This window comes from Vigna umbellata, chromosome 5 (genome assembly GCF_029865625.1).
Source record: "Vigna umbellata cultivar VRB3 chromosome 5, Vumbellata_1.0, whole genome shotgun sequence".
In the NCBI taxonomy this organism is placed as follows: Eukaryota; Viridiplantae; Streptophyta; class Magnoliopsida; order Fabales; family Fabaceae; genus Vigna; species Vigna umbellata.
The window spans coordinates 62,741,140-62,761,718 of NC_142169.1; the positions used below are offsets into that span (position 1 = coordinate 62,741,140).

The window sequence follows — 20,579 nt, forward strand, 5'->3', positions numbered from 1 at the left end:
TGAAACCAAAATATTAATTAAACTTTTGTTTTTCTAATTCATTTTATATATTTATCGTAATACAAGGAAAACATTCAAACAAATATATTAACCATTCAAATTATTCAAATATTCTTAATATTAAAATATATCAAAATGTGAATTTACATAAATGAACACATTAAATAATTATGTAAAAGAATAAAAAAAATTATTTATGAATTATGATCAACTTACTTCAATCCGGACTCAAACTCAAAAATTCGTTTAATCTTCTAATTAAGTAAATTAAGTTTAACTAACGATTAAAAGAACTATTTTTTATTAAAAACTAACCCGTAATAAAAACCTATTGCTTATTGAAACTTATTCTGATTCCTTTATATGCATTGATGGTTGGAAGATGATTTGAGGTAAAGGGGCCCTTGGGAGAGTCACATTATCTTGTTCCCTAAAGTGAAAACAATGAAACAAGTTCCCAATAGTTCAAATCCAATTGCAAAATCTCATTCATTGCCAAACATCAATTTAAATGAAACAGCACGACCACATACAAAGATTGGGATCTAATGGGCCAACAAACAAAAAAATAAGGAACAATTAATCAAACCTTTGAGTGGTATTCTCTTCTTAAATACTTATCAGTTTCTTATTTATTTATTTTCTAGTAGTATCACTATATAACATTTTATACTTATTATAACACGCAAGAAAAAAATCACTATAGTTGACTTCAGGTAAATCATTTTTCCAAATTTTCTAAAATATTTTAAAGTTGTTCTCTAAAATGAATAAAAAAATTTGCCTTAATTTTCTTTTATACAACAATCGTGAATCATTTATAAATGTTTAATAAAAAAATATTTTCATATTTAATTTTATTTTTTAATTATGTATTTTTATTTTAATGATCATCTTATTTTTAATATGTATTCTATTAATTAAATATTACATTTCGAAAAAGAATGTGTTGCTTATCTTGTGAGATAACTTTGTAAAATAAAGTAAATGATATTAAAATAATTTGAGACCTGTTATTACTTATAAGACGAGTTTTGTAATGTTCAAAACAATCATTAATTTTTTTTTTCTAAAAATCCACACACAACTAATAATATTAACATTACAAGATCATGAAACCAAATCCTACATATTATTTTTAATTAGAGCACCAAATTTAATTGCATGGTAGATTTTCAATTAGTATTTAATAAACTAATGGCTAAATTTTTTAGAAGAGGTGATATCATTAGATCGACAATAGAAACAGAAAGGTTAAAAAGCTTTTTGGTTTGGCAGACACTGGTTATGTTACGGGTGGCCATGGTCCTAGTAGGAAGGAAGAGTCGTGATAGAGGGATAGGGTTTGGAGGCAGGTTAGGCTAGTATGAAGTAGATAGGTTGGTCGTGGTGGTTGATGTGCTAGATGAAAGGGAATGTAATCATGTAGGTTATGGGTTAGGCAAAGGCTCCTAGTGAGTGTTGGCCCATGGATGAACAAGGGACAAATGTATGTCATCAGTGAAACTACCATAAGTATAGATAGGGGAAGAAGGCATATGGATAAAGGAAATTGTGTTTCATCAAAAGTGACATGCCACAATATTATTACCTTTTCGCGAGACATATCAAATCATTTATAACCTTTGTATTAAGGGGATAACCCAAGAAAACACACAGATCATGTTCTTATGTGTGTGTATATATATATATCTTCAATACATAAAGAGACACATCTTCAAATCCTCTTTCTTTCTCACGTGGTATCATGAGTCTCTCTCTGATCCAAACCCCGCCTCTTTGCATTTGACGTCGTGTGCTCATTCTCTTTTCTGCAGGCTCTCTCTTACTCTGTCGTCGCTCCTAATTGTCGTTGTGCCTCCCTTCCACTAACAACTTGTTTTTGCACCCTTACTCTCTTTCTTCTCTAACTTATGTGTTGCCCCTCCTTTTTCAATAGTTGTGAGTCATCCCTAGTCCTAGCAATCGTGCTCTACTGCCTGCCAGCCCAACTATTGTCTCTTCTTTCTGTCATACACTTGTGTTCCACCGTTGACGCCATGTCTTCAATCAACTCTGATCTTGGCTCCTCCTCAAGTAAACCTGATTTCACCTAACACTCACTGTCATTATTACAAAAAAATAACATCTCTTTTATATTGGGCATGAGTATTAGAAAGTGGGTTTTAAGCCTAACTCAACCCCACAAAACCAGCTAGTAAGGTGAGGTTTGCACCTCACTTATATATTATAATTTGGCATTATCTCTAGTCGATGTGAGATTTCTAACACACCCCTTTCACGCCGAGGTATAGACATCTCATGCATGATAGTAGAAATTGGGTGGTCCGATAACAGCCCGATAGCGGGTGGAATAGAAATGTCCAAGAAATAAGAAATATCGCTAGGATAGGCTCTGACCATGACTCTGATACCATGTTAGAAAGTGGTTTTAAGCCTAACTCAACCCCACAAAACTGGCTTGTAAGGTGAGGTTTGCACTCCACTTATATATTATAATTTGGCTTTATCTCTAGTCGATGTGAGACTTCCAACAATGAGAAGTACCATTATGTTATGTGGGTTGAACTTTTTGAAACTCATGCTCGGGCTATCAAAATTATTCACCATATCATCCCTTAACTTGGGAAGGAACGTTTGGTTCCAACCAATGCTAATCACTAATAATGGATCACTCTTGATTTGATTGTACTTCAGTGAATCTACTCTACCATCCATTTTGGTCTCCTCGCCATTATCATGGAGAAAGGCTCCATAACTTGCAATCGTGTGGTTACCATTTTTCAGGACAACCAGAATTCCCTTATTGTTGCTCTCGAGCAAAATTTCTCTTCCACTCGCATGGATAAATTTACAAATATTTCTACATATTGTCAGCGACTCAAACAAAATTATGACACCATGTAAGAAAGAAAGATGATTTGAATGTGTCTCATGTATTGGAGATAGATATATAATGAAAGTATGATCTAAATCAAAAATGTAATACAACATAATTTTAGAATATTTAATAATCTAATTACAAGAATAATTGGAATTCTATTAGTAAATGTGTTTTGTTTTTAATTGATGTGGAATCTCCAATACACCTATTAGGTCAGGACATATACATCTTGAATGTGATTATGTACAAGATAATTACACAATATTTAATAATTTAATTAGAGGAATTTGATTAACTTAGTTACAGTAAATTAATTGCTGATTGACTTAATTTCATAAGAATAATTTGGATTTTATCAAGTTTTATTTTTAATTGATAGAAATATCCAATACATCTATTAGGCACATCTCAAATGCAAGATTAGTTCAATAATAATAACCTAATAGACTCAACAAAAAAGTAAATATTGTTTGAATAGATTTTATATGACTCTAATAAAAAAATGAATTTTAAATTTAACTATTTTTTAAAAAAATATTTGTAGATAAGTGTTAAATTACCTTATCTCTTATTAATATAAAATCTCCAACAATAATATTTAACTATTTTGATAATCATAATTACACTATATGATACTCAATTAATATGTACATCATCTTGATTTGAATAAATCATTCTCAAATCAATAACAAACATGTTAAAATAACAATTGCATTAAATAGTGTCCGCTAACGGAAAAATCGTAAAAGTAATAAGAAAAACCTAGGGTGTGTTCACTTGAGGGAGAGGAATTGAGGGAGAGGAATTGAGGGAGAGTAATTGGATGGATTTGAGGGGATTTGAGGGTGAATTAATTGTTGTTTGTTTGAGTGGATTTGGAGGTAAATGAGAATAAATTTGGAAGTAAAGTATATGAAAATTAGTGTAGGATTTGATTGATGTGAAAAATTAAAAAAAAAATTTAATTGGAAGAAATTAAAGATTACCAAAATGCCCCTAGTTATTAAAGTAATATAAAATGATAATAGTTAATGTTATATTTAATTGTAAAAATGTTTATAAAGAGTAAAAAATTAACATAAATTATTAAAATTAACTTTTTAAATGTAAAAAATTATAATTTAGTAAAATGAATTTTATTTTAAATATAATATTTTCTGTAATATAATTTACTATCAAATGGTATGATTTTATTTAATTGTAAAAATGTAAAGAAATTGTAATTTAATTATTTCTTTTAAACTTCACAAAAAAAAATAATTGCAAATAAACTTCACTTACATAAACCACTGTTATAAATATTTTATTAGACTCAAATATAAATTTCTCAATTATAAAAATGCATAATTTATAACAGTGAACGAAAAATAAGTTGAAATATTATTTGGAGTTTGTTTTCTTCACTCCTAAATTAATGATTAAAAAAAAGAGATTAATTGGATGATGGAACAATTTTATGAGTGGTGAAAGAGGTGTGTGAATATGTGATTTACTGGTGCTGTGCTGGAATACGTGTGGAACAGTGAAGATTGAATAAGGGCAAATTAGACTATTCATCAAAAGTTGTTTCAAATCCACATAAATCCGCGCAGAGAGTGAAGATTGAAATTTTCATTAATCTCGCAAATCAGCGCAATGCATCGCTTCTAAATCCATGAAAACAAACCGAATTTTACTCGCAAATCATTGCTCGCAGTTTCTCTTCAACAGTACTTTCAGTGCATGTGAACAAGGGAACTATTACTATATATTTCGTGTGTTTGAATTTTAGTTGGAAAACTCAAACCTACTTTCATCTTCCAATTTAAATTCCATATAAATTAAAAACCATAATAAATTGTTTTTTGAACTCTAGTGAAGTTCAACCTACATTAACTTCTTAAGTGAAGTGCAAACACACATTTAATTACAGCTTCAAAAAGTCATGCTTTTTTCTAAGAAAACTTAAAAACCTTGAACATACGGAATTTTAAGGATCATTATATTATTAGAGATTTTATATTAATCAAAAAAATTATAATACATAATTAAGTATAAATCTCATGATTTTGTAAAATAGATTAGAGATTTAATCTAACAATTTAATCTAGTATCATAATTATTTGAAATTTATGATAATGAAATTTGTTGAACTCATCATATATTAGTTAATTATTAATATTTAATCTCACATTCAAAATATATATATTTCAATAAAATAGTTAAAAATTCTATATCAATTTAAAGTAAATAAAACTTACAATAAATAAATAAATATATATATGAGTAGAAAATTTATTTAATAAGTCAATATTTGTAAGGTTTGGTATGACTTAAGATATTTTTTTCCCAAAGTTTCAACTACAAGAGCAGGAAGAGGAAGCATTCATTGACACTTAGAAGAAGCCTTTTTCGATAGCAACAACAACATGGCTTGATTCAGAGTTTTCAAATCCAACAAAGAAGCTGAAATCCAACACGAATTGATACGAAGATAGCATACAGAAAAAAAGTCAATTGTACTATTTGCCGCAACCACTATCATTGTGAGCTTTATACATAATTTCACAAAAGAAGCATAAAAATTAGGGATTTTTCTGGATTTCATCATGTCCACTCTTGCTCCTGTCTCTTAATGGTTCTAAAGTTAACACATGACCTCTGATAAGGACCAGAGAAAATTTCCTTTCTTCCTCTAATTACTAACTTTTTAACTTTCAAATCATGCAACTTAACATGATAAGATTCTAGATACAAGGCCACAGAACACTCCAACCCTACTGATATATAATCAATGATGAAATTATTCATTTGATATGATAAGGAAAAAGAAGATAACAAGAGTCAAATGTGTGTTGCATTGTTAGGTCGTCAAGAGTGCAACAAATCAGAACTCTATCCAAAAACTTTGCAAACATGGCTCAGGGTGTCCACCATTAGTTGGGAGAAGAATTCTCAAAGACACAAACAACCATAACACAAACATAAAATTGTTTTCAGCATGTATCCTTGTTAACAACCCAAATTTTTGCTTATTCTTAAAACACTACTTATAGAAATACTAAATTAATCAATTGTATTGTCCACAATAAATAACAAACTTACATCATTGAAAATAACAAACATTTATCAATTTCTTTTTTTAAAACCGGAGCTAGTGGAATCATTCCACATACACAGTATGAGTTGATTTGTAATTAGGTACAGAACAAAACAAAATACAGGAAAAGAAAGCCGGCCACCTCTGTCTATGTTCTATAACTTTACACAATTTCATTTTGGCCACTCAGTGCTCTCACCAAATTCACTTTATTTTTTTTACAATCTCCTCATCCTCCCTCTCTCTCTCTCTCTCTCTCTCCACATCTCAAACCCCAAGTTTTCTTATAAATACAGAGAAAGATAGTGAGTGAGTGAGTGAGAGAGTTGTCTAAGTTGAGTGAGTATTGAGTCACTAGTCACTGTTGGGTGGCCTGAAGTTGAGTGATTGATGATGATGATGATGATGGTGATGGAGATGGGAACCATGTGGGTGGTCCTTGTGGTTGTGGCCATTGCTGGTGCTCTTTTAGTCCTCAAGAACTTAAATTGGTGGCTCTATGAATCCAAATTAGGTGTGAAGCAGTACTCTCTGCCTCCAGGTGACATGGGTTGGCCCTTCATTGGCAACATGTGGTCCTTCCTCAGAGCTTTCAAGTCCAAGGACCCTGATTCCTTCATCTCCTCCTTTGTTTCCAGGTAATTACCATTTACCAGTAGCAAGTAATTTTAACATTTATCATCCTCTGTATAAAAAAATGTTTTTGATACATAGTTTTTTCATAAGCTTGTTGTTTGTTTAATGTTTACTACCTTTGAGGTGACTCTGTATTGTGACTTGTGATTGTGATGAATCTGAGAGGGCTAATGGATATCATGATCCTCACCTCATGCCACTGACACAACCACACCCCTAACCAAAGCTGCTACTGCTATTAGTGGTCCAGGAAACATAAGATAATGTACTTTTTCTACTTTATATCTAGTTTGGCACAAAAAGCTGCTGGTTCTTTGTGAAAGTGAAATTACCATTATGCTATCTTTTCAGTTTTGGAATTGCAGCATGACCCTTTTCAACCTTATGAAACAAACAAACCATTGATAGGGAATAAGAGAAGAGCTGCATCTGTTTGTCATTTTCACTGTACTTAACCTCCTTTTCTCTTTCTCACTCACAACATTGTCCAGAGTTTTCTTCTGCTATCTGACACTGACAGTGGCGCAAGAGCCACGATTTCTGGACTCTGATACTCCAACTTTCCCTTTCTAGCTTGTAATTTATAAATTTATTATGTATCAATTGCAATTTTAGAAAATCTTTAGCTTGAATTTTCTTATACTTTTTTTCAAAATACAAAATCTAAACATTAAACGTGAAATTTACGTTGAAAAATTATGATGCAATACGTGCAGTATATACGTTTTGATGTCCGGACACGTACGTCAGAATGTGCAGTCCATGTCAGCATGGGCCCTCCATGATTAAGATGGTCTATAAAGTATTATAATACATTTTAGAATTTTTTAAACATGATTAATTAAATGATAAAATCTACTAACAAATTGATTATACTGCTTATACTATGTGGGTAGAATTGTCTACTAGTAGTCTCATAGGATTAAAGTGGAAGAAGAGTTATAAATGAAAGTTCCAAGGAGAGAATAGTTCTCTCACTAACTCTTTACCCCCTCCAAGATTCTGCAATACAATATTAATTCAGAGCATTTCAAATCATGCCTATCTGTGATGATGTATGAAATACTGATACGTGGCATTTGCTTAGCTAACTAATGTTAAATATGTATAAGATACTTACTCTTGGATACTTCCAAATGTTACTGAGGTGAACTATTCAGTGTTTGACACCACCTACCAACTAAATAAAGATTAACTTTAAAGCAGTTCACTTTTTTTATGATATGTATTTTGCTGTTAATAACAATCATAATCATTCAACGCATCGATGGCAGAAGTATATTTATTCACTAACAATTATTCTTTTGTATACATATCTAATAGAATTATGATTATAACATGTTCTATGTATCCTAAATATGTGAACAATATATGTATCATATATCATATTTGTGCATTATAGTTGGTGATACTAACGTTTTTTTATTGAAACAACAAATCATGAAGATTTGGACGAACTGGAATGTACAAGACCTTGATGTTTGGAAACCCAGGTATAATTGTGACGACACCTGAAACATGCAAAAGGGTGTTGACAGATGATGATAAATTCACTACTGGTTGGCCACGTTCTGCGATAGAGCTCATTGGAAAGAGGTCATTTATTTCAATGCCTTATGAAGAACACAAACGCCTCAGGCGTTTGACATCCTCTTCAATCAATGGGATGGAAGCTTTGTCCCTTTACTTGACATATATTGAAAAAAATGTGATAAGTTCATTGGAGACATGGGCCAACCTTGGACAAATTGAGTTTTTAACTGAGATCAGGAAACTTACTTTCAAAATCATTATGCATATTTTTCTTAGCTCAGAAAGTGAACCTATAATGGAGGCTTTGGAGAGGGAATACACAGCACTTAATTATGGAGTCAGAGCCATGCGGATTAATATTCCTGGATTTGCATACCACAAGGCATTCAAGGTAATTAACTTCAACATTAAGTGTGTTAAAACACCATATTTGGTGGTTTGATTTGAAAACTAGATAACAAGGATATAAAGAACTTTATTTAAGTTTTGCCTTGTATGAACCAAATAGCATGTTTGTTAGAATTTCCTTGCTTTTAATTTGAAAGAAATGGAGAATAGAGTTTGTCTTGTTGTATTAACCTCAAAATATGAATTGGCGAATGATAAGGTTACTTTTCATCTTTTCAGGAAAAGCTTATTGATATTCTTATGTTTCATTTGTTTGATTTTGACTACATGATTTATAGTTTATGCAAAATTGAAACCATTTTAGGTAAAAGCAATCAATTTCAACCTACTAGACTAAAAACATGTGTTGATCTACCAGTTGCCCCCTGAGATCTTTGACGTTATAAGTAAGAGATTTCAGTATCTTCACAATAGAGTTGGAATTAGAGCATATTCTATCAAAGCTAACGTAAAACCAAGTAAAGTCTAAATTGTTTTGCTGTCAGTTTTAGAAAGAAGTGTCTTAGAATTTAAAGTGTTTGGTCTAACTCAACTTCAGACATATATGACATTAAGTTTCATCACTATACATTTGTTTGTGATTCAGTAAAGGTCCGACATTGGGTCTTGATATTATTAAAATGCTCTCAATATCACTAAGATTCTAATATTTTTTTATAATTTGAAATTTAAGTCCCAAAAGTTACTCAGAAAACATTTGTTTCTCACCTACATATTATTTTGACCATATCAGTAGTGATTGTGAGCAAAGTATGGCAAATTTTTTCATTCTTTTATTGTGGTCACCAAACAAGCATATTCTAGGATGCTTAAATCATCAATGAGATTGTCAGACTATTATATATGTTCCACATGAATCAGAAGTTCCATTCTGTCAGACTCTGATTGCAACATGAAGCAACAAAATATAGTCTATTCAAATCTTGCAGTTATACAGGTAGAACATCTTACCACTTGATGCTTTTATTTTAGGCAAGGAAAAATCTAGTGGCCATATTTCAATCTATTGTGGACGAGAGAAGAAGCATAAGGAAGGGATATTTGCCTGGAAAAAACAGAGATATGATGGATGCTCTGATAGATGTTGCTGATGAGGATGGAAGAAAGTTGGGAGATGAGGACATCATTGATATCATGTTAATGTACTTGAATGCAGGCCACGAATCTTCAGGACACATTACCATGTGGGCAACCTTCTTCCTGCAAAAGCACCCAGAATATCTCCAGAAGGCCAAGGTAATAGGTTATTTGATTATCATAGTCCACCTAAATTTACAAATTACTAAGGCACAATAAACATGAACATTAATCACTTCATCTTGGAAAATGTATCCTTGTTCTACCCTCTATAGTAGAGTAAGATCAAAACTAACATTTATCTTTACGCCTTGAATAGGCAGAACAAGAAGAAATAGTACGGAGAAGGCCTCCAACACAGAAAGGGTTGACACTAAAGGAAGTTCGTGAAATGGATTTTCTTTACAAGGTAGGTAGCTATTGATCTGAAGTTAATATCAATATCTACTGTGTCAACTATAATAGTACATGTTTCTATTTTCCACATTGTTTAGGTGATTGATGAAACAATGCGTGTGATTACATTCTCACTAGTGGTCTTTCGGGAGGCAAAATCTGATGTCAATATCAATGGTCAGTCCGTGTTCTTCCTATTTATTTGTTGTCAGTATCAGAAATGAAAGAAGTGAAAAAACAAAGCTAGACTCTTCTCCGTTGTTGAACTTAGTTTTGTATATTATATGATGGCAAGTGGCTAGTATGATATTTGTTCACTGCATGAATGTCGAAGAACATCATGGTGTGGTATTAAGTATAATCTTTCACTCATGTTACAAAATATTAACCGTATATGGGGTGATACAGGGTACTTAATTCCAAAAGGTTGGAAAGCACTTGTGTGGTTCAGATCAGTTCACCTTGATCCTGAAATATATCCTAATCCAAAGGAATTTAACCCTTATAGATGGAATGTAAGTTCCCAAGCTTCATCTTTGCCTATTCTGAATTGAGTCATGCAGTCTGCAATTGTATATGTGGTTTATGGTTTAATTTTGAATTTGGTGATGCTTATTCACAGAAAGAACACAAAGCCGGAGAATTCCTTCCCTTTGGGGCAGGAAGCAGATTGTGTCCTGGGAATGATCTTGCCAAGATGGAAATAGCAGTTTTTCTTCATTATTTCCTTCTGAATTACCGGTGAACATTCTCACTCTACCATTGCATACATCACTTTTCCATAATAAGTTATATTTTACCATAGTTTGAGTACTATGATTGGACCTAAGTCTAATGTTTCTTTTCTTGCTCATTCTAGCAATAGCAGATTGCTGAGTAAACTGTTACACATAAGCAAGTTAATCACTTATGAATCAAATGGTAAAAACATTGAAATTTGAGTTTTTTTTAACTGAAGTTTTGTGTTACTTTTTTATTCAACAGTTTTGAACAGAAAAATCCTAATTGTCCTGTGAGATACTTACCACATACAAGGCCCATGGACAATTGCTTGGGAAGGGTGAAGAAATGTTGATCTACAACAACCTGAGAGCTGTAGTATATATGGCTCTTTTCAATTTGAAATTCTGTCTCCATGTTATCTTCCTCAGATAAATGCTTGCAGATCCAGTCTAAGCTAAGTTGACATGGCTTCAACAAAAAAAGGAAAACAAAAAAAGTTTTTCACAGTACATACAAATAAGTATATTTTCCAATTCTGCATCTTTCATATTCTCTTTAAGCACTAGCTAGGAAGTCTTCTGTCATATCTAAATGTTCTGACAAATGAACAAAAGAACTTTGTCTCATTAGGTATTTGTCCAATTTTTTGTGCATTAGACTGTTTAAAATTGAAAAAATAATGTATGATTGAACCGAATTCCAGATAAGTATTGTATGTAAAATAATGATGTTCCAATTCAGAATAGCCAAGAACATGAAGGTGACATTGATCATATCACACGATAACCTCCAATCAGCATATTTGATAAAGTTAACTCAAAGGATAACTGAAAATTAAAAAACTAAACTAAAAGAGTTTACTAAAATTAGTTAAAAGTTATAACATTCTTTTTCTTTTCACTATCAATTGTTAGACTTAAAATTCAAAGTTCTTTCATATTTGTCACATATTTTTTCCTCTTATCACGTCTTTAAGTACACATTTTTTTTTCTTTGTATAGTTTTGTTCAAAGAGTGTATTGCATTTTAATAAACACAAACCTTAATTTTAATTATTCAAATATAGTTTTTAAAATAAATATTTTATTATTTCTATTCTTTTTCAAATATTTTTTATTTATTGTTTACTTTTTAATATGAAAATGTTTGATTCTCAATTTTAAATGTTTAAATATGTAAATTTATAGTTAACTTGATAACATGTAAAAGTTTTTGACACCAATTATTTTAGATATTTTATTTTAGTTCAACAATAGAAATATATCAAATAAAAAATTATGACTTCTTTATTTTGGTTATCAACCGAAATATAAATTTTCACATTAGACTTTAGTGTTTTTTAATAATCGAAACTTATTTCCTTTCTGATTTTAAAAATAATTTAATTTTAAATGTATTAATCTTTGTATCTAATACTCTTAAAATTAAATTATTTTTAAAATAAAAAATATAATTTTTTTTATTAAAAAATTGAAACTTAATACTTTTAAAATCAGAATAGTATTCGATTATTTAAATAACTGAAACCTAATACCTTTAAAATTAAATTACTTTTAAAATTAGAAAAAAAATAATCTTCCGTTATTACTAATACCGAATCATATTTCCTTCTTTATGCATAAAAAGCTTGCATATTCGGTTTTCTTTTATGTTTAGTTTCGTGTTTTATTTAAAGATATTTATTTTATTAAAAAAATCATTCACATATTTGATTATTTCTATTTTTATTAATAAATATTTAAAATTTATGACATTGTTATTTTATTTTCTAATCTAATTTAATATTTACCTAACTAGATGTTTTTTTTCTTTTTTGATATTTGGATTGAAGGAAGAATATTTATATCTTTTAGAATTGAATCTATAATAATATTATGCTTATTTTGTTCTATTTTTTGAAGTAATGTATGTATTTAATTAATATTTAAAGTAATAGTATAAATAGTGATCTTACCTATAGAAAGAGATGAGACAAAGTTAGGCATTATTTTCTCCACCTCCATAAAAATGATGAAAATGGAAATTAACTTTTAGTTAAAAATGGAGGAGAGATACTAAAACCACAGTAATCCGCAACCAAAATAGATTTTTAAGTATGGCCAACACAAAAAAAAGAGTCTATATACATAAGAAAATTAATATATTAGTCTTAAACATGCACGGTTCAAAGGTTTGAGCATCTTAAAATAAATTTAAGAATGTATTATTTTTATTAAATTTTATTTAAAATTTACCTTTTGAATTTTTTTTATGTTATTTTCCTTAAAAGCTTAAAACAATTAGTAATAAAAAAATTTCGAAACGTTTTTTTTTCTTGAAAGCCTAAAACAATTAGTAAAAGAAAGAATGTTTCTTTCTAATCATTCCACATTTTTCCTTGCACCCTATATTTTTTTAAATTTCAAACGCATTTAAAAAAACTTTATATCTTTTTTTTTTAATAAATTTTGAAATTTGTGAAAATTTTTGAAAAAATTTTCAATAAATTTTTATATTTGTTGAAGGAATTTTTCTTCAACGAATTTTTTTTAAATTTTGTTTTTCAATGAAGTTTAAAATTCGAAGGAATTTTCAACGGATTTGAAATTTGTTGAAGAATGATATTTTTAAAATGTAGGGGTAGAGAATGCAGGAAGAAACACTATAAAAGAAAAGACTTTTCTAAACAAGAATTTTACATGGGCCTTGAGCTTGTCGTCGTCTAGAATAGGCTTTTTAGGTATTGCCATCGTGGTTATTGTAGCTATGAATGAAATATTGGTGGAGCTTTGTGGTGCACTTCTTTTTTGACACTTTTATAATAGTCTAAATTATTTGGGAATAATTCAGGAAACAAGAGAATAGCTTACGAGATTATTATACAAAGTGCTTGTATATTGAACAAAGAATTTATTAATTACAATTAAAAAATAAAGAAAATTTATATTGACGATAAATAAACAGAAAAACACAATAAAATTAAAATAAATTATACTGTTGCAAGCTCACATAGTTTTATAGCTTTTAAAAAACCTTCTAAACTACATTTATTGTGATGTTTTTTTTTATCTCCATCATTTGTTATGAACGTTTTACTACCTTTCCTTAAAATTACTTGGGAGATAGCTATATGTAATTGTAATTATCAGTAAGAAAATATATACTATTTCTATTTACCATGAAGTCTATAGCTTGAATTTATGGAGAACAGTTTTGAATTTTAGATCAAATTTTACCACCAATATATTTTTAATTAAATATTGGTTTACCTTGTCGTAAATTTAATTTAAATCATATGTTTTTATGTAATTAATGTTTACAATATAAATTATTATAAACATTATGTTTTATTACAGTCGGTGAATTATATTTGGATGTATTTTAATATGATTAATGATATTAAAAGAATATTACTCAGAACTAATTTTCAACTAGATATATGTACATTGAAGATTTCGACATATTGGGTATTCTTTTTTTTTCTTCTAATTAAAATTTTTATTTTTTAACAATTTAATTTCGTGAAATATTATTTTTAGTCTTTGATATTAGATAACTTGATAAATAGTAGTTTGATAATGTCATAAAAAATGATTTATCAATATTTATTACATGGATTTAATTAAGTAATATGACTTATTTGGAACTTATAAAAAAATAATTTTTTAGTCCTTTAATTTTGATATATTATTTCTTTAGTACTTTAATTAAAAATATCATCTTTTTTATTTTATTTTATATTATCTAATACTATTTTTAATTTCTGGATTTAAATAATGCTAATTAGGTGTCTTTTGTGTTATTATTCTTCAAGGTGATAGCAAGTTAAAAAAAAATAACCGTTTGCCTAGTAAACACTTTCACAAACACAAACTCAAACTATCTGATATGAATGTTTTAAGAAGAATATGTAAATATTAATTATTAATTTAAAGTTTTGTAAAGTTTATATTAATTAGGTTGTTGAGTTGTATATGTATTTTTGAATTGAGCTATGTCTAGGATGTTCAGTATTTAGGTGGAAGTTGGTGTTTCATATAACCAGTGCTTACATTTCTCATAGTGTTGTTTACATGCAAACATTCTTTTTATGAGTAGCTACTACCAAATAAACATAAATTTATAGAATCCTTAGTTTATTGAGGCAGTTTGATAAACCTGACAAGACAGCAACAAGAAATGAAAGTTTGATACGATGAAGAAATAAGTTTCATTAGATTAGATCCCTGCTCTTATTGATGTGAAGCTTGATACGAAGAAGACCATAATCTTTTTCCATGCAAGGATCTATGTAGCAGACCATAATTACTTCGCTTTGTTGATCCTTGCCATGCAGTTGTCAATGGGTCTTGGGTGAGGAAGGAATCTCATAGGGGCAAGTGGATTAAGGCGTTCAAGCCTGTGACAGACATATATAACTCAGATTTCCACCTCTTCATGGTAAAATAAAATAAGATTAAATATCTTTTATTCCTTAAATTTTAAGATAAAATTTTAATTATTAAAAAGTGTTTACTCGTAATTCAGCAGAAAATGATGCAGGAAAACTGAGATTTCCAGTTTGGCAAGGTCATTTCCGGGGCAAAATCTGCTTCCTGCTCCAAACGGAAGAAATTCTCCAGCCTTGTGCAATTCCTTTGTTTCACATGATAAACTTTCCATCAAAATTCAACAAAACACATACAATCATATAATTAATCTGTTCAATTCAAATCAGCTGTCAACTAAATCTCTGCAACTTACATTCCATCTCTCAGGATTAAACTCTTTTGGATTAGGATATATCTCGGGATCAAGGTGAACAGACCTGAACCAGACCATTACTTTCCAACCCTTTGGAACCAAGTAACCTGAAACATGAACATCCAGTTAGTGTATATATGTCTATAGTGCTATAAATAAAATATTTTAAGCTATGTTGTGCTGATATCTAGCTACAGCATAACTATAAAGTCTTCATTATTCATAATACAAGTAGATTATTCTAATATTCATTGGAATGATAAATTATGACTGAATACAGAAAGTAACCATTGATATTGACATCAGATTTTGCCTCCCGAAAGACCGTAAGTGAGAATGAGATCAGTCGCAGTGTTTCATCAATCACCTTTGCAATGTAAACAAATCAAAAACGTGTTATAATCACAATACATCAATTATAAGTTGAAAGTATAACCTTTGATCAACCATTTATTTTCTACCTTGGATAGATATTCCATCTTCCGAACTTCTGCTAATGACAACCCTTTCTGCGTTGGAGGCCTTTTCTTTAGAATTTGTTCTTGTTCTTCCTGTTTAAGCAAATGAATAATGCTGAGAAGTAAAGTTGAATTTGTCAACGCAGACCTATTGAGGGTGATATTGTAAATGCACATGAGTTAACGATAATTAAGAAATTTGTTACATAGTTGATACCTTAGCCTTCTTGAAGTATTGTGGATGAGTTTGGAGGAAATAGGTTGCCCACATGGTAATATGTCCTGATGATTCATGACCAGCATTCAAGTACATCAACAAGATATCAGTGATGTCATCAACACTCAATTTCTTTCCATTTTCATCTTCAACATCTATCAAAGCATTCATCATATCTTTGGCCTTTTTTCTGGGAAACTTTTCCTTCCTTTCTTTTATTCGTTTATCCACAACAGGATGAAATATGGCCACCAGATTTTTTCTTGCCTGAAATTATAAAATGTTAATTCATAACATAACATGTTGCATTGCATCTAAAGAAGCACTTCAAGGTTTAATTTCTCAGGCAGTAAGTTACATATCAGCATTTGTCTTCCATTGGAAGGTACTTCTGGTTCATTTGGAAAACAAAGTCAAGAATACGAGAATTCTATCAATAACATTCTGCATTTTATTTATATGAGAAATGAACAAATTAAATTAACACTGACAAACTATATTTACTTTACTATAGTATTCCTTCCAACTACGATATTGATTATTTAATAGTGTAGTTTTTAATGATATTGATTATTTACAACATTCGTAATTCTGCTTGAACATTTCAGTTATGTTTTTAGATATTTATAAATTGATTTAAGATTGTTTTGAACTTTGATATGCAATTAAGTAAATATGTATGGATTTAAAATAATGTTGGACAATTTCTTTGGTGTTAACTACAGCCATCCTAATTAGTTGTGATTTAAATGATATGTGATATTTTACTAAATGTAAGTTATTAAAAGATAAAAAAAATATATGTACGATAAAAGTTTTTACTCTAAGTATTGTCATGTCACTTACAACAATACTTATAATTATAATTGTTATAAATATAGTAATAATAGTCATAAAGTATTCACAAAAGATTTAAAAATAAAAAATAAAAGGTAAATATAATAATTATTTTATTAAGAATATCCTGGGACAATATATGAATATGGTTTTAGCTATATTCATCATCAAAGTTAAAATGAGAATTCTAAATGATGGGATTTTTTATACAGAGATTTATTAAGTTTGATTATATATATATATATATATATATATATATATATTAAAAGTATTTAAAATTACTTTTAACTAAAAAAATTAAAGTAATATTAAAATAATGAGTTTATGAAATTTATTTATATGATTTAATTTTGTTATTTATTTAATATAAAACTTTGACTTATATTTAAATTATTTTCTAACGATAAATTAATGACAACTCTAACCTTTCATAAAATTTCTTTTTTGTGATAATTTTATGTTAAAACTATTTCAAAAGATTATTTTTAATCTATTAAAAAGTATATTGTCTTTATGATTAATGAAAATAACTATATCTTTTAAATTGATTTTATTCACGTTTATTAAATATTGTAAGTAGATAGATATTATCCAAATAGATAGATTTTATATCTAATTTAATTTTATATAAAACTTTAGAATTATATTTATACATATTAATCTTAAAAGTTATTGAAATTTTTTAATTAAATTAAGATATTTAAATTAGTTAAAACTTCTTTATATTTAAGACAATTAAATATGATTATTTTTCTATATTTAAATAGAGACTTATTTGATACAAATTGAATACATGAAGTTACCTTAAGTGCTGTATAAAATCCAAATCCAGGAAGGTTAACTGGCATAGCTCTAAGTCCATAATTAACTGCAGTAAATTCTTTTTCTAAAATCTCCATAGCATGTGCATCTTCTTTTCCTTCACCAAGAAAAATATGTGTAATGATGTTGAAAGTAAGCTTTCGCAGTTCAGTCAAAAACTCAATATCTCCCATGGTGGTCCATTTCTCCAATGAACTTATCACAGCTTCTTCAATATATGTAATGTAAACGGATAGTGCTTCATAGCCATTGATGGAAGCAGATGTTAGACGTCTAAGGTGTTTGTGTTCTTCGTAGGATATTGAAATGAAAGACTTTTTTCCCATCAACTCTACTGTGGCACGAGGCCATCCAACAGTGAATTTGCCATCATCTGTCAACACCCTTTTGCATGCTTCCGGTGTTGTGACTATCACACTTGGATTTCCAAACATCAATGCCTTGTATATCCCAGTTTTTCCATATCTGCATTGTTCATTGAATGTAAATGTGTGTTACACTGATGCATCAAGTTCATGGTTTATGCCAGCATGAAATGATGAACTATATGTTCAGCTTGTTACTGAGGTTATCTTGAAGATTACAGAAAAAAGAAATTTGTGACACAATTACTTAGAAAACAGTCATCTAATACAAACTGTTAAAACTTAATTAATAAAATACTTTATACTGATGAGGTCCTAATGTTATCAACAAGTTTCACCAACAAGAATAAAGGAATAAGCTAGGATAAGAGAAAATAAGAAAAGAGAGGAGAGTTGGTAAATATATATTTAAAAAAAAAGAAAAGACACTTATCTACAGGAGATTAAAAGTTGACATCACAAGCTTCTACAATTGTTGGAAGTCCGACCTCGACCAGTGATAAGGCCAAAATATAATATATAAGTGAGGTGCAAACCTCACCTTACAAGCCGGTTTTGTGGGGTTGAGTTGGGCTTAAAAACCCACCTTCTAATATGGTATCAGAGTCATAGAATCTATCCTAATAAGTTTTAAATGGGCATTTTATTCTTCTATTCTACCTACTATCCCGGACCGTTATCGGACTATCCAATACTTTCTAATAACAATGCCAATATTAACCAAAGGAGGAAAAAAAACTTGTAAAAAGAAAAAAATCATTTCAAATAGTGTACAGATTTTTGTTTTGATCCAAACAAAATAAACACTTTTGTTGTGAAACCTGCACATGATGCTTGATGTAGTGTCCCTCATACAGAAGGAGACAAAAACCACCGAAACAATGTTATCTTATGCTGCAGTTCTTGGACTGCACTGAACCATACTCATCATGAGAGCCTTACATTCACTGTCACTTTGTGATGAGACGTCAAAAACAAAACAGACAAATGAATATATTCTTTCAAATACAGTAAACTGGTATATGCTTTCAAAACATCAGTAAAATTTATGTACGGGCTGTAATAGAATAGAAACTATTACATTGTCCATATCTTTCCGTAGCCAAAATTGAGAACCAAAATTTAGATCAAGAAATCAAAGATGTTAATTAGCATGTGTTTAGCAAAAGAAAATGTCAGTTTATGTGGCAAAACTTTATTCTCTGGATCAAAAGCAAATGGGAGCAATCATGGGACAGTGTTTAAGTTTTGACAAACTGAGATTAGCCAGACGGTAGAGAATTTAAATAATACGTTTGATTGTAAATATATATGAATCTAAGTTTATATTTTACCGACATAATTGAACACTATTGAACACTAGTCTATTGAACACTAGAAGATGTTATTGTGTTGAATCTTTCCGTGTCCTCAAAAGAACCATTAGAGATCTTAATAGTGGATTGTTCCCATAACATGCATGAGATCATAAGTTATAATGATGTCATGACTGAGATTTTAATAGTGAAGAGTTTGGATAATCTGCAGAGATATTTTGAGTGCAGAAAATGCAAAGAAAAAGAGTAGTGAAGAGTGAATGGTATACCTGGTGTAAAAGGAGTCCATGAAGGACTCAGGGTTATTGGTCTTTAAAGCACTAAAGAAGGACCACATGTTGCCGATTAAGGGCCACCCCATATGACCAGGGGGAAGAAAGTATTGTTTTTCACCCAGTTTCTGTTCATAGAGAAACCAGTTTACATTTCTCAGCAGAAATCTTAGGACAAGAAGAGCACCAAAAACATAGAGTAGCCACATTGAACCACCTTCCATGATCAACACAGACCAGAATTTTCACTCTCTCTTTCTGTGCAATATTCACCTAAGGATGGAGTGGAGACAAAATGGAATGCAGGAACAGTAGTGACCAAACTTTCTTATTTATTTCTAAGAAAAGGATAATTTTGGAAAATTATAGTGTTCAGAAGTGAACATAGATATCAAATGTTTGGTTTAGAGGACATGACAAAGAGGAGATATTGGGCTGTTTATGAAAAGAGAGAAGAGTTTTCAATTAACTTTTATAACTTATATTGGATTGGAATCTTTAGATATTATTATGTCATAAGAAAAAGTCTTACCAAATGTTAAGATTAAGTACTAATGATATGACTTGTTAGAACTTCTCAGAGATTTTTATGATTAAGATTTTGTAATTTCAATTTTAATGAATTTTATATAATAAAAATTTAAAATATTTGAAATAATTTTAAAGATTTATGAGATTGGAAAGAAATTTATCATTTTTACAAATTGTTTACAATTTTAAGAGATAATAAAAAAAATATATAAGATTTAGATAAATTGAAAATATATTCATTCTAACTTCAGACTTATTATGTTATTTAGCATATAAAAATAGGTGTATTAAATTGAAGAAAGA

At 29.5% G+C, this 20,579-nt stretch overlaps 2 protein-coding genes across 2 annotated transcripts; one reads left to right on the forward strand and one right to left on the reverse strand.

Moving 5' to 3' along the window:
* Positions 1-6,096: 6,096 nt before the first annotated feature.
* On the forward strand, positions 6,097-11,389 carry LOC124849081 (ent-kaurenoic acid oxidase 2-like). Its single transcript, XM_047326941.2, has 8 exons — positions 6,097-6,601; positions 8,046-8,523; positions 9,513-9,776; positions 9,937-10,026; positions 10,112-10,190; positions 10,422-10,528; positions 10,636-10,754; positions 10,998-11,389. Exons 1-8 carry the CDS (start codon positions 6,354-6,356, stop codon positions 11,086-11,088), a joined length of 1,476 nt encoding a protein of 491 aa, XP_047182897.1. The 5' UTR covers positions 6,097-6,353; the 3' UTR covers positions 11,089-11,389.
* A 3,428-nt stretch (positions 11,390-14,817) lies between these two features.
* Positions 14,818-20,149, reverse strand: LOC124849074 (ent-kaurenoic acid oxidase 2-like). The gene is made up of 8 exons (XM_047326930.2): positions 19,743-20,149; positions 17,774-18,257; positions 16,134-16,400; positions 15,920-16,009; positions 15,747-15,825; positions 15,459-15,565; positions 15,232-15,350; positions 14,818-15,114 (listed from the first exon to the last, which is right to left on the reverse strand). The coding sequence occupies exons 1-8, from the start codon at positions 19,967-19,969 to the stop codon at positions 15,021-15,023; spliced, it is 1,467 nt and encodes a 488-aa protein (XP_047182886.1). The 5' UTR covers positions 19,970-20,149; the 3' UTR covers positions 14,818-15,020.
* Between the last annotated feature and the right edge of the window lie 430 nt (positions 20,150-20,579).

Coding starts and splice junctions, on each gene's coding strand:
- LOC124849081 (XM_047326941.2), top strand. CDS start 6,354: ATGATGATGATGATGATGGTGATGGAGATGGGAACCATGTGGGTGGTC. Junction 9,777..9,936: donor AATATCTCCAGAAGGCCAAG/GTAATAGGTTAT, acceptor CGCCTTGAATAG/GCAGAACAAGAAGAAATAGT. Junction 10,755..10,997: donor TATTTCCTTCTGAATTACCG/GTGAACATTCTC, acceptor TTTATTCAACAG/TTTTGAACAGAAAAATCCTA.
- LOC124849074 (XM_047326930.2), bottom strand. CDS start 19,969: ATGGAAGGTGGTTCAATGTGGCTACTCTATGTTTTTGGTGCTCTTCTT. Junction 18,258..19,742: donor ATGGACTCCTTTTACACCAG/GTATACCATTCA, acceptor TGAACAATGCAG/ATATGGAAAAACTGGGATAT. Junction 16,401..17,773: donor GATTTTATACAGCACTTAAG/GTAACTTCATGT, acceptor TTATAATTTCAG/GCAAGAAAAAATCTGGTGGC.